The sequence below is a fragment of the Schistocerca cancellata genome, chromosome 3 (assembly GCF_023864275.1).
Source record: "Schistocerca cancellata isolate TAMUIC-IGC-003103 chromosome 3, iqSchCanc2.1, whole genome shotgun sequence".
Classification (NCBI taxonomy): domain Eukaryota; kingdom Metazoa; phylum Arthropoda; class Insecta; order Orthoptera; family Acrididae; genus Schistocerca; species Schistocerca cancellata.
In genome coordinates, this window is record NC_064628.1 from 748,725,333 (window position 1) to 748,737,429 (window position 12,097).

A 12,097-nucleotide genomic window follows, 5' to 3' on the forward strand; every position below is an offset into this window, starting at 1 on the left:
GAAATGAAATTCTAAAAAGTGGTATTTCGTTTGAATGTAGAATATTGTCTTCAATATTCTGTTAATACGTTTCAATGCTTATATCGAATCTTTTTAGGCGTAAAGAGTTTCTGATTTCGATCTATAATTCTCAAAATTCCTGTTTTTCTCCGACCTTCCTTTTTAATAGGAATATCTGCCGTTTACAGTCATTGCAGATGTTCATGAATCAAAATACTTTGGTGTTGTTTTCGTCTGTTTGAATTTCGCGTAGTAATGCATTCGTGACAGGTCAGTGTTTTCACGCGTGAATAAGTGAGATGCCTTAATGAAATATTGCTGGTGAACACTTTCAGTGCCATAATGTCCGGTGGCAAATCAGTAATTGTACTAACACCGAACGGCAGACGCCAAACAGTGAAGGTTACACCGAACACCACGATTTTGCAGGTATAAAAGCAAATTTCGAGCTGTATCCTATATGATTGTGTTAACAGTTGTCAGATTACTTTTAGCTGTCACTTCTTAGCATAGGCTCAACAGAAATACGAACGGGAAACGCATTTAATAGCTAATGCAATCGACATAAACGGATTTTTTTCTTGTGTTCTGCATTTGTCAGTAATATTCGCGTGAACGCTTGTTGAGTGTAGTTGGACCACACATTATACGTAGTCCGCAAACGATGAAGTTCGGGAAGAGAAAAAAAAAAGAATTTGTCTCTTGAGAGCTAAATGTAGCAGTATTTTTCTTTTCCACGTCCGCATACCATTTAGTTAAGCCTCGACCTTTGTTGTACAAAAAAGTATACCGACCAGAGCAGGAATTGATACACAGAAATATGAATAAATAACTAAACAAAATTTCCGGTTGTGTTCATAGTAAGTACTGCCAGTACTTTTCTACCGTAAATACTGAGCGTACTACAGCCAACATTATCAGCTGTGGCATGGAACATTGTGTCTTTTGGATGATTGGGAACATGGCGTAACTTGCTGAACCACAAGGAAGGTACAAATCTCTCTTAAAACACCCTCAAGGTGTGTTATGTGCCAAGGGGGTGGATGATTGTTGAGGTGAAACAGTTGCTAGTAGGCAACCTCTGGGCATCTCGCACAATTCCATTGTATGTGGAAAGCTGATGAAAGTGAAACTCTGCCTAAGTTGAAATTTAATTCCTTAGTTGTTAAAGAGATTTCAACGGGGCCAACAATACACAATATGGGAAGGACGTACCATCAGGCAGCACCTACACCCAACCAACAAAGAGAGACTGGGCAGTTAGTCCATCTGAGAAGTAACATCAGAAAGATATAAATAGGGCTCGGTTTTGCCATTATACCTTCATAATAATGAAGATGGAGGAATGAATCTTTGAAAAGACCTCACCTTACTATACTCACAAATATTTGGAGAGTATTGCTGGGTGTAGGGTGCAAGACTATCCTATTACAGTTGATCCACACAACACCCTTAATGTTAGCAAGGAGATGATGGACCCAAAGAATTACAAGAAGACTGGAAAAAAATATGGATGTTGGGGTAGTGAAAAACTGCATGAAAACGTCACTGGTACATTGGAAGAAAATGGGAACATGTATTTTAACTACCTGAACATATTGTTATAGGTTATATCCACCTTAAAATTGGATCGTATGTCCCAAACTGTTACGATGCATCAAATGCCAAAAATTTGGTGATAATGCAGTGTTCTGTCATGATGAGTTACATGTGGGAGTTGTGGAGGCACAACAAATGGACCAGTAGCAACTCGGACATCAGAGCTGAGCGTGAATGTGGAATACGTGCACTTGTGAAGGTAGGATTGCATCCGATCCAGAAACCACTCCGAAGTCAACAAGAGCTTCAACACTTCACCTAAATATACATCATCACAAAAGATGATGTCTTCATGTACACAATCACCACTTTCAGCAATCAAAGAACAACATTTAACAAAGAAAATAGCAGTAAAACCGTCAGGTTTGTAAGCACTCAACTTTCTAATGACGATTGCAATGTTAACGACATTGATGCACCCATTGAGGAACCAGAGAATCACACTCTGACTAATGTTCCTCTTAATCTCTACTGTGCATCCTTGTGGCTGAGAGAGAGATGGGAAAGGAAAACCCACAATAATCTAAGGCTCTCATCCAATACTTTTCTAGACTACAGAGGAACTTAAATAGATTCAGAATGTTTTGGGAGAAAGAATTGAAGCTGTTGGTGCAGGAAAAACCAATTTATACCTGTTTATAAGGCACTCATTTCCAAATCACTGACAATTTTCTAAATGGATATGCTTCTAGAAGAACGATGATATTGCAGGAAAAAGACTAAGGTTGCGTTACCTGTTTTTGTTAGCTTCAGATAACAATCTTTTCCACTCCCTCTAGCCATGGCTATATGGGCGAGTGCAATGGCAGTTCATACAGCTATCAAGATCACAGTATGTTCTTTGTACCTGCCACCCCACAATCCTCTGAATGAAAATGTACTGAAGAAGCTTCTTAAAGAACTCCTTTCTCCCACCCATTTCTTGCAATGGGGTAGTTCAATGCATTTGATGTGTTGTGAGGTTCAGCAACCACATGCCCCATGTTTTTAGTCGTTGGGAGGCTTCTTCGTGTAGAAGAGATAACTTTTGAACTGCAGTCAGTTGATACACTCTTGTACTGCTACTAGTTTGTTTTCAGCTATTGGCTTTTGCCTCGGCTCTCCAGTTCTTGCAAACTCTGTTCAGTGAGAAGAAGCTGTAGATATGCATTCCAGAGATCACTTTCCAATGTGTATCCATCTGATGAATGAAGCTGAGCTCGAAAAGACACCACAAAAGTCAATACTTAACAGGGCACATTGGACACTGGCATAATCCGTATCACTTAAGGTGAGGGGGGGGTGGTACCTTCATATTCTTGGATGTTATTGAATTTAGCATATGTTAAAAGTCAGGAGTATGTAAGAAACACACATTTTTTTTGTTTTCTCCAAAAAAATTCCTGCCCCAAGGTGCAGGCATCCAAAGATGACACCGCGAACACCATTTTGAACATGCGATTTTTGGAAAAAATTTTAAAATGCTATGTCTCTCTAACAGCTCTAGATATTTCGTTAACAAGTTTTTTATTTGAAAGATAATTGCTTCAAGATTACAATGGTATCTTCTGTTTGGACATATCTGTCACAGTTCTTTTACTGTCACCTTGTTAATTGTTTTTATAATTTACAGGTTTTCTTTTTTTTTTTTTTTTTTTTTTTTTTTTCAAGAAATGCCAATTCAGGAAAGTTAAGATTTTTCTCTGTTGATTAATACCATGAAGTACTATATTCTCTGTAAAGGAGAGCTTCCACTTTTAAGTTGGACAGGTTTATTTTAAAAAATCTTTTTTTACTCTCTAGGGTAATGTACGTTTTCACTGAAGTTGTTTCTTACTAATTTCTTTTTTTTACAATGTTTATTTGTATTTTCTTTGTTGCAGTTAATTTTTTTCACTTTTTTGTTGAATATTGTACATCCTACAGGAAAAGGTGCAAGTGTTAACTATTATTTTAGAAACATTTTCAAAGAAAACAATTTTGAATCGCGTTCCATCAGTATCAAAGTACATGGTAGGCAAATCAAGAGATGTGAGGTCTGTAAAAGGAGTCTTTGGAAGACCAGATCCCTATTATAGTCATCCTGTAGAAGCAGTTTAAGTTCAAATAGTGCAGTCATTTTATCTGGAAGATAAATGGGACTGTTCTTGTCAGAGTACCAACAAAAAAAAGACACTATAACTGTAACAGTCGAAGGTCAGAAATTTGTGAAAGTGAAGAGGTACATGACTCACAGTATTAAAGACACTTTTGCAGTTTATAAGAGCAACTATACAACTTCACATATTGGAAGATCAAAATTTTATGCACTACAACCTAAGTGGGTAGTTCCACACCCACCTAGAGATGTCTGTTTATGTATGTACTGCACAAATTTTGAACTTTGTGTGGTAACTTTGAAGATGTTACTGGAACACTTAACATATGACACCTTGGTTGGGTGTGTCAGGTCATTAGTACTTTGTGACATAAAGCGAGAGACTTGTTTGTTTCAAGAATGTGGCAACTGCCCTGGAAAGGGAGAACTGTCTTTACAGACACTTGGCCTGGAAGACGTAGCAGGTAACTCTGCAGAAATTACATGTGCGACATGGGAGGAAAGTAAACTAATTAAGAAATCTTTTGCCTCTGACAGTTTCATTGATGAACTTGGTAAATGGTCACTGAAACGAGTAACACACCAGCTTCTGAAGAAATTGCAACAACAAATCATTGCAGAAGTGAAAGGATGTGTACAGGCTGAAGAACTATGTTTAATGCTTCACTATGATTTTGCTGAGAGAACTGGTCTGTAATTCTCCCACAAGAACTACAAGGATATCATTGAAGTAATGACCAGGTTTCAATTTTTACAGGAGTGACATTTTTTAAAACAAGACCACAGGTGTTGGAGTTATAAGTGATGACACAGGACATGACTCAGCACATGCTTTGCCAGCAATGTGCAAAATTCTTCAACTGCAAACAGGGGCAGAGAAGATCTCCATTATTTCTGATGGTGCTCCTAGTCATTTTAATAAACATTACCAGCTCTTTGAATTGAGTAAGTCGCTTGTGCCAACTGACTGTGTATACAGTGCTACTTGTCACGGGAAGCACCTTTCTACAAAACATAATCTTTCCACACCAAATACATCTGTGGTTCAGAATGCTGAGGATTTTAAGAGTGTCACGAAATCTTACACATCCACATCTTTTGTCCAAAGAGGAACTTGAAGAATTCCATTTGCAGAAAAAAGAATAATGGTCCAAACAAATTACTCATGTGAAAGGAATTCAAAGACACATTTTTGGACTCAAAATGATGGGTGAACTCATTTTGCAAGCACTTTAAAGAGCAAGAAAGAAGAAATTTAGTTCGTTTGGCCAACACCTCAGAAACAGTAGGGTAATATTCAGATTCACAATCTGAGAAGGGGGATTGTGTGTGTGTGTGTGTGTGTGTGTGTGTGTGTGTGTGTGTGTGTGTGTGTGTGTGTGTGTGTGTGTGTGTGGTGGATTGCAGAGATTATAGACTCCAGTTGTGAGTTAAACGAAATTTTTAAATTGTTAAACGAAATTGTACTGTGTGCTACCACGTGGACCAGCTGCTGGAAATAGGTTTCCAGCTGAAGGACAGCAACAATGCCACCAGTGCTCACTTCCCGTTCAGTGTTTTGAATACTGTTAAGTACTCCAGTTTCTATTGGTTCAATAGGAAGACATCACCCTATATCAAAGAAAGATACTGAAGCAGTGGAACACATTTTTAGTTTATTGACTGGCTAATTTAAGTGCAAAACAAGAGTGCACAGAAGTTATATAAATTGAAACCTGTAAGTCTCTAGACCTTTCGCATACATTTTGGAACCATTTAAAAAATCTTGAAAAATGAGTCTGTTACTCATCTTTCAAAACTAAGAATATGTTAAATAAGACTAGACTTTGACTTTTATGAGCCTGTTGTGTGATAATGTGGTAATAAAACAGGTTTTATGTTTGGCAAAAATTTCAATTGTCTATAAAACATGTTCATCCTACAAGTGTAAGCTCTCCTTTTCAGGGAATGTAGAATTATATGGTACTAATCAACAGAAGAGAATCAAATTTTATGGATTGGAATTTTTGAAAAAAGACCCATAAATTATAAAAAAAGATCAGAATGCTATATTAAAAGACCTTTGACAGATAAGTCCAAATGGGGGATTTCTTTGTAATCATAAAGCAATTATCTTTCAAATAAATAAAAAAAAAAAAAAATCTAGAACTGCTTCAGAGATACAGCATTTTAAAATGTTTTCCAAAATTTGCATCGTCAAAATAGTAAGCACTGTGTCATCTTTGGAGGGCTGTATCTCGGAGCAGAAATTTTTTTGGAGAAAACAAAAAAAATATATGTTCATTACTTAGTTCTTCATTTTAACATGTGCTAAATTCAATAACATCCGAGATTATGAAGGTAAGATTTTTTCCTATTCTGCTTGAATTGATATGGACTATTCCTATACAGCCAGGACAGGTTAGACCATATTAGCTGTGTGACCCACCAAATTGCTGAAGAATCCGTTGCAAAGTCTAGCAATCATATCGGAAGAAAACCCGCCCCTTGGTGTAATGGAGAATGCCACACAGCAATCGGAGCCAGGTGCGTAACTGTGTGGAAGTTCAAACATAGACCATCAACAGTAAATATAGCATGTTTTCAGATTATGAGGATAAAAGTATGGCACGTGTTGAAAGAAACCAAGGAAAAAATCTGGAACAAATTTGTGAATTCTGTTCCCCATCAACTATGCAAGTTCAGGAGTTAATGAGGAGGCTTTGAGTGCATAATCAGAAATGAGTTATGTACAACGAAGCCATTTGGGATCTGCACTGAAGAACATTACATTGATCTGGATGTATTAGACCTCAGGATAAGGAGCCAGGGATGAATCAAACTGCCACTTTGGCATCTATGGAGACCCAGAGTGATATTAAGTTTTATGGAGTGCAAGAAATCTCTTATTACACATTACATTTTTAAATGTTTGTTTTCCTCGATTCTAAGCCTGTATCAAGTATTTTCATTACATATTTGGATTGCTTTAAAAAGGGAAATGGAGTCCGCTGTTCAGCTGTTTCTTCTGATAGGGTTTTTAAAGTTTATCTTCCAGAGCAACTACAAATTATAATGCTGGGAATAAGAAGTTGTGAGTGAGAAGCCATTGCGGTAGAAAGTTTCTCATATGATCTGACTCGGCCCTGCAATCTGTTCATCAAATATATTGAGCAGAAAAATATTCAGACCACATAAGATGCCATGCAGCAGATCAAAAATAAGGCAAAGAGCTAGTATTATGCTGGGTATCCTGATAATTTGGGATATGGTAAAAAGGTGCCGCTATCAAAGTAGCCAAGAAAGCATGTAGAGTAGGTGTTCGGATTTGGTTTGCTGTTCTCTAGCAGAGATCATGTACTTGTTGGACAGAGCTCTGGATCATGCTTTAGTGAGAAGACAAGTGATTGGAGATGGTAAACAAATAATTTTTATGGAAAACTATTGAGAAAGTTTAGAGAACAGGCATTTACGATGGATTGCAGGACTTTCTGTTGGCAATAATGTATATCTCACGTAAGGACAATAAATACAAGATAAGAGAAATCAGGATTCGTATGGAAGCATATGGACAGTTTTTGTTATAAGTTAAATGGAAAAGGGAATGGTTAGCAGCAGTAGAAGGTACCCTCTGCTGTGTACTGTATGGTGACTTGAAGAGTACGGTATGTATGTAGATGTGGATGAAGCACCATTATTTTAATAGTTATATGTGTTGGTATTTCAAACCAAGGCACATTCTTGGCAGTTCAGGAATATTTTTCTGCTGTGTCATTATGTTTACCTTCCCAGTTAATTCACAGTACTTTCTGAGTTATAAGCTATCATCTAGCCACTGTAGCCGGTTTCTTCTTCTTGTTTCGAGTGGGCCTACTTTTTACCATGCTTGTTCAGCTGTTGGCTTTGATCTTTGTCCAGTATTGTCGCATCCTCTGCCGATTTAACTCCTTCCTTTCTTTTGTCCAGGGGGTACCTTTCCTTCGGGGCTCTTCCTGAAATCCTCGGACTTCCTTCAGGGTACTTCTCACAGACTGTCTATTCTGGAGATCAGTTATTCCCAGTTCTTTAATGTCTTTTTCAGTTTCTGTCAGCCAAGTGGTGCGAACCTTCTTGTTTTCCCAGAAGATGAACGGGTGGTTGGTCAATCTATTTGGAGGCAATCTTGCAACATGGCTTTAGAAAGCTATCCTTCTTTTTCTTGCTTAGTCAGAGAGCCTCTTGATATGTTCATAGAGATCAGAGGTATGTTGCCTTCTCAATTTCCCATCTTCTTCTACCAGGCCTAGGATCTTCCTGAGGAATCTCCTCTCTCTGACTTTCAGTTTCTCCATCAGACCTCTCTGGTTTGTGGAAAGACATTCCATGCCATACAGGGCATCTGGTTTGTATGACTGATGTGTAGTGCTTAAGTTTCAGGTTGTGTGACAGGCATTTTTTGTTGTAGGTGTTCGTAGTTAGTCGATAGGTTAGTTCCACTCGTTGACTCTCATGACTAATTACGTTTTTTCTGATAAGCTGGGTTCAATCCGTTCACCAAGATACTTAAACTTCTCACTCCTTTCGATGTTTCTCTGGTCTAGTAACATCTCTCTGTTAGCTTCTTTGATGCTGGTGAAGAACTATTTTCTCCAGCGACACGTGAAGACCCCCTTTGGCTCCCTGTTTTCTGAGGCAGTTTACCTGCATTGTTGCCATTTCGAGAGAATCGGCAATCAGTGCCATGTCATCTGCGAAAGCTCTGCAATCTACAATCAGTCCTTTGTTCTTACGGCCCAGGTAGACACCACCCTGAACACCCAAATTGGTCAGTTTCTTATGCTATTCTCTCTCAACCTTTTCAAGGCCACAGTTGAAGAGAAGTGGGGAGAGTCCATCCCCTTGGCTCACTACAGGTTTTATCTCGAAGCTTTCTGAGATCTCACCTCTAAATTTGACCTTGAAATGGATGTTGATCAAGGTTTCTAGAATGAGTCTGTGGGTTTTGTTGACTAGTCCTAGTACCTGGAGTATTTTGTTAAGCGTTTCTCTATAAACAGAGTTGTGGGCCTTCCTGAAACCGACAAATGTGACTACCACCTTGCGTTTTCTCATCTTGGAGTATGCAAGTATTGTTTTAAGGTTGAGGATCTGTTCAGCACAGGATCAGGTCTTCCTGTAACCTCCCTGATATTCTCCAAGTTGACTATCCAGTCGATCTTCTGCCCTTATTACTAATATTTTGGAGAGAATCTTGTATGTTACCGAAACAAGGAATTACACGGTAGTTGTTCAGATCAGTAAAATTTCCCTTTTTGTGAAGCAGATGGATCAGAGCCATGTTCCAATCAGGTAGTAATTTCTCTGTTTTCCAGATGTCCTGGATGATCTGGGTGAGCTTGGCCAAGGCATTTCTTCCAGTGTATTTCCAGTGTTGAACAATGATAGTCCTCTCCAGCTGCCTTATTATTTTTTTAAAGTTGAATGATTTGTCCAACTTCTTCCAATGAAGGAGGCAGCGAGTCTGGGTTTGGTGTGTGTTTTTTTAAGTCAAAGTCTTCACAGGGTGGATCACAGTTGAGTAGGTTTTTAAAGTACTGAGCAAAGAGATGGCAGTTGTCCTTGTTGTTAAAAACCAGTTTGCACTGTGAGCGTATGAAGTGGACAGTTTGCACTGTGAGTGTATGAAGTGGAGGCTTGGCAGATTGTATTTTCTGAGTGTATACTTGAAGGTTTTGTAGAAATCACAGGAGTTATACCTAGCAAAGCTCTCTTCAATTTGGGTTACTTGGTTTTGTGTGAAGGTCCGTGTGGTTCCTTGAATTATCTTGGCTGTAAGCCTTCTTTGTTCCAAAAAGTTCTCCCAATTTTTTGTGGTTTTCTTACAATTCCACTTCTTTCAGAGTGTCTGTCTTTGGGCTATTGCATTGTCACAGTCTTCATTCCATTACGGATGCTTCCTTCTCATGAGGGGGTGAATTCTTTGGGCATCTTCACAAGAGTTGGTCCCAGCTGTTTAAATCTGTACTGTGCAGTCTCTGGCTTATTTATTGTTTGTTCTTAAGTCGCTTTTTGTCAAATCTTAAATGTAGATGACCCCTATATAGACTGTGTAACAAATGGAAAATTTCTAGGAATGAATATTGATTCTCAGTTGAAGTGGTGTGAACACACAAAGGTACTCACAAACAGAACGTCATCAGCATGTTATGCTCTTAGAATCCTATCATCAGTGTGTAACATGCAGTGTCTTTTAGTTACAATTTATTCATATGTGCACTCAATTCTTAGCTATGGCATTCTTTTTTGGGGACAAATGCACAAAATATGAACACAACTTTCAAATTCCAGAAAAGAGCCATCAGAATAATAACCAAAAATACTAGTTGAACTCATTGTAAAGATCTGTTCAAAACAAAGGGGATTTTAACTACTCCATGTGAATACATTTACCAGTCAGTTGTACACATCAAAAATAACATTGGTAATTACTGCATAAACAACTCTGTCCATGACCATGCAACAAAAGATACTCAGCTTACATTTACCAAGAAAAAATAAACATAAAACTCAGAACAGCATTTTGTACCAAGGAATAAAACTGTACAATAAATTACCAAAAGAGATTAAAGGAATTGCAAAAATACACTTATTTAAAAAGGAAGCTAAAAAGTACCTGTTACGCAATACATTTTATAGATTGAAGGATTACTTAGATAAAACAAAGTAGGGGTTTGATAAAGTTATAGAAATAAATAATAATAATAATAATAACAGAATAATAATAACAGAATTGACAGCAAGAAACAAGACAAAAGCTATAAATACTTATGCTATACCAGTATTGACCTACTCATTTGGAGTAGTGAAATGGAGTAACACAGACCTAGAAGCACTCAATACACTTACACGTTCACAATGCCACAAATATAGAATACATCACATACATTCAGCAACAGAAAGATTCACATTAAGCAGAAAGGAAGGAGGAAGGGGATTCATCGGCATAAAAAAACCTACATTATGGACAGGTAGATAATTTAAGAAAATTCTTTCTAGAACGAGCAGAAACTAGCAAAATACACAAAGCAATCACTCATATAAATACATCGGCTACACCACTGCAATTTCATAACCACTTCTACAACCCTTTAGATCACATAACATCAACAGATACGAAGAAAGTAAATTGGAAAAAGAAAACACTACATGGCAAGCACCCGTATCATCTAACACAGCCACACATCGATCAAGATGCTTCCAACACATGGCTAAGAAAAGGCAATATATACAGTGAGACGGAAGGATTCATGTTTGCAATACAGGATCAAACAATAAACACTAGATATTACAGCAAGCATATTATTAAAGATCCCAATACCATAACAGATAAATGCAGACTTTGCAAACAACAAATAGAAACAGTAGATCACATCACAAGTGGATGTACAATATTAGCAAATACAGAATACCCCAGAAGACATGACAATGTAGCAAAAATAATACATCAACAACTTGCCATAAAACATAAACTAATAAAACAACACGTTCCCACATACAAGTATGCACCACAAAATGTACTGGAGAATGATGAATACAAATTATACTGGAACAGAAGCATTATAACAGATAAAACAACACCACATAACAAACCTGACATCATACTCACCAATAAAAAGAAGAAATTAACACAACTAATTGAAATATCCATACCCAATACAACAAATATACAGAAGAAAACAGGAGAAAAATTGAAAAATACATCCAACTGGCTGAGGAAGTCAAGGACATGTGGCATCAGGATAAAGTTGACATTATACCAATTATACTATCAACTACAGGAGTCGTACCACACAATATCCACCAGTACATCAACGCAATACAGCTACATCCAAACTTATATATACAACTACAGAAATCCGTAATTATTGATACATGTTCAGTCACCCGAAAGTTCCTAAATGCAATATAACATATACCGTACAGTTAAAAGGAAGTCACGCTTGATGAAGGTTCGCGTCACTTTCCATTTTTAACCAGATCTAAGGTCTGAGAAAAATAGAAATAATAATAATAATTATTATTATTATAAAACATCCAACATTCCCCATAACATCTTCACTTTATGCTTTTTCCCTTTCTAGAAATACTGAGCCCCAAGCGATGCATAGCACAATACTAACACCTCTTCCTCTTTCTGAGCTCAACGTCTCACTCATTATGGAGGGATGCTGACTCAGTTTTTCAGGATAGCAAATGGGAAGTTGTGGTACAGAAAATGGCCCAGAGATCCCGTGTGTGTGGGGGGGGGGGGGGGGGGGGAGGGGGGGGGCGGGAGTGCGCGCGTTTGTGCGTGTGTAGTGAGTGAAATGTTATGAAACAATATGTGTCTAGTGTGTGCAGTGACTGATAATGAGATATGAGTGAACAGTGTGCTATTACATTATTTAATAAGTTATTTGTAAA

At 37.7% G+C, this 12,097-nt stretch overlaps 1 protein-coding gene across 2 annotated transcripts in view; it reads left to right on the forward strand.

The window, feature by feature from the left end:
* The first annotated feature begins 181 nt into the window (after positions 1-181).
* LOC126175770 (tether containing UBX domain for GLUT4) overlaps positions 182-12,097 on the forward strand; it is a 75,933-nt gene continuing 64,017 nt past the window's right edge. The window contains exon 1 of one of the 2 annotated variants that reach the window (XM_049922740.1): positions 182-429. In XM_049922740.1, coding sequence (XP_049778697.1) covers positions 343-429 — 87 coding nt within the window. In that variant the 5' untranslated portion in view covers positions 182-342. The remainder of the gene's footprint in view (positions 430-12,097) is intronic. The other variant, XM_049922739.1, reaches the window with a different exon arrangement.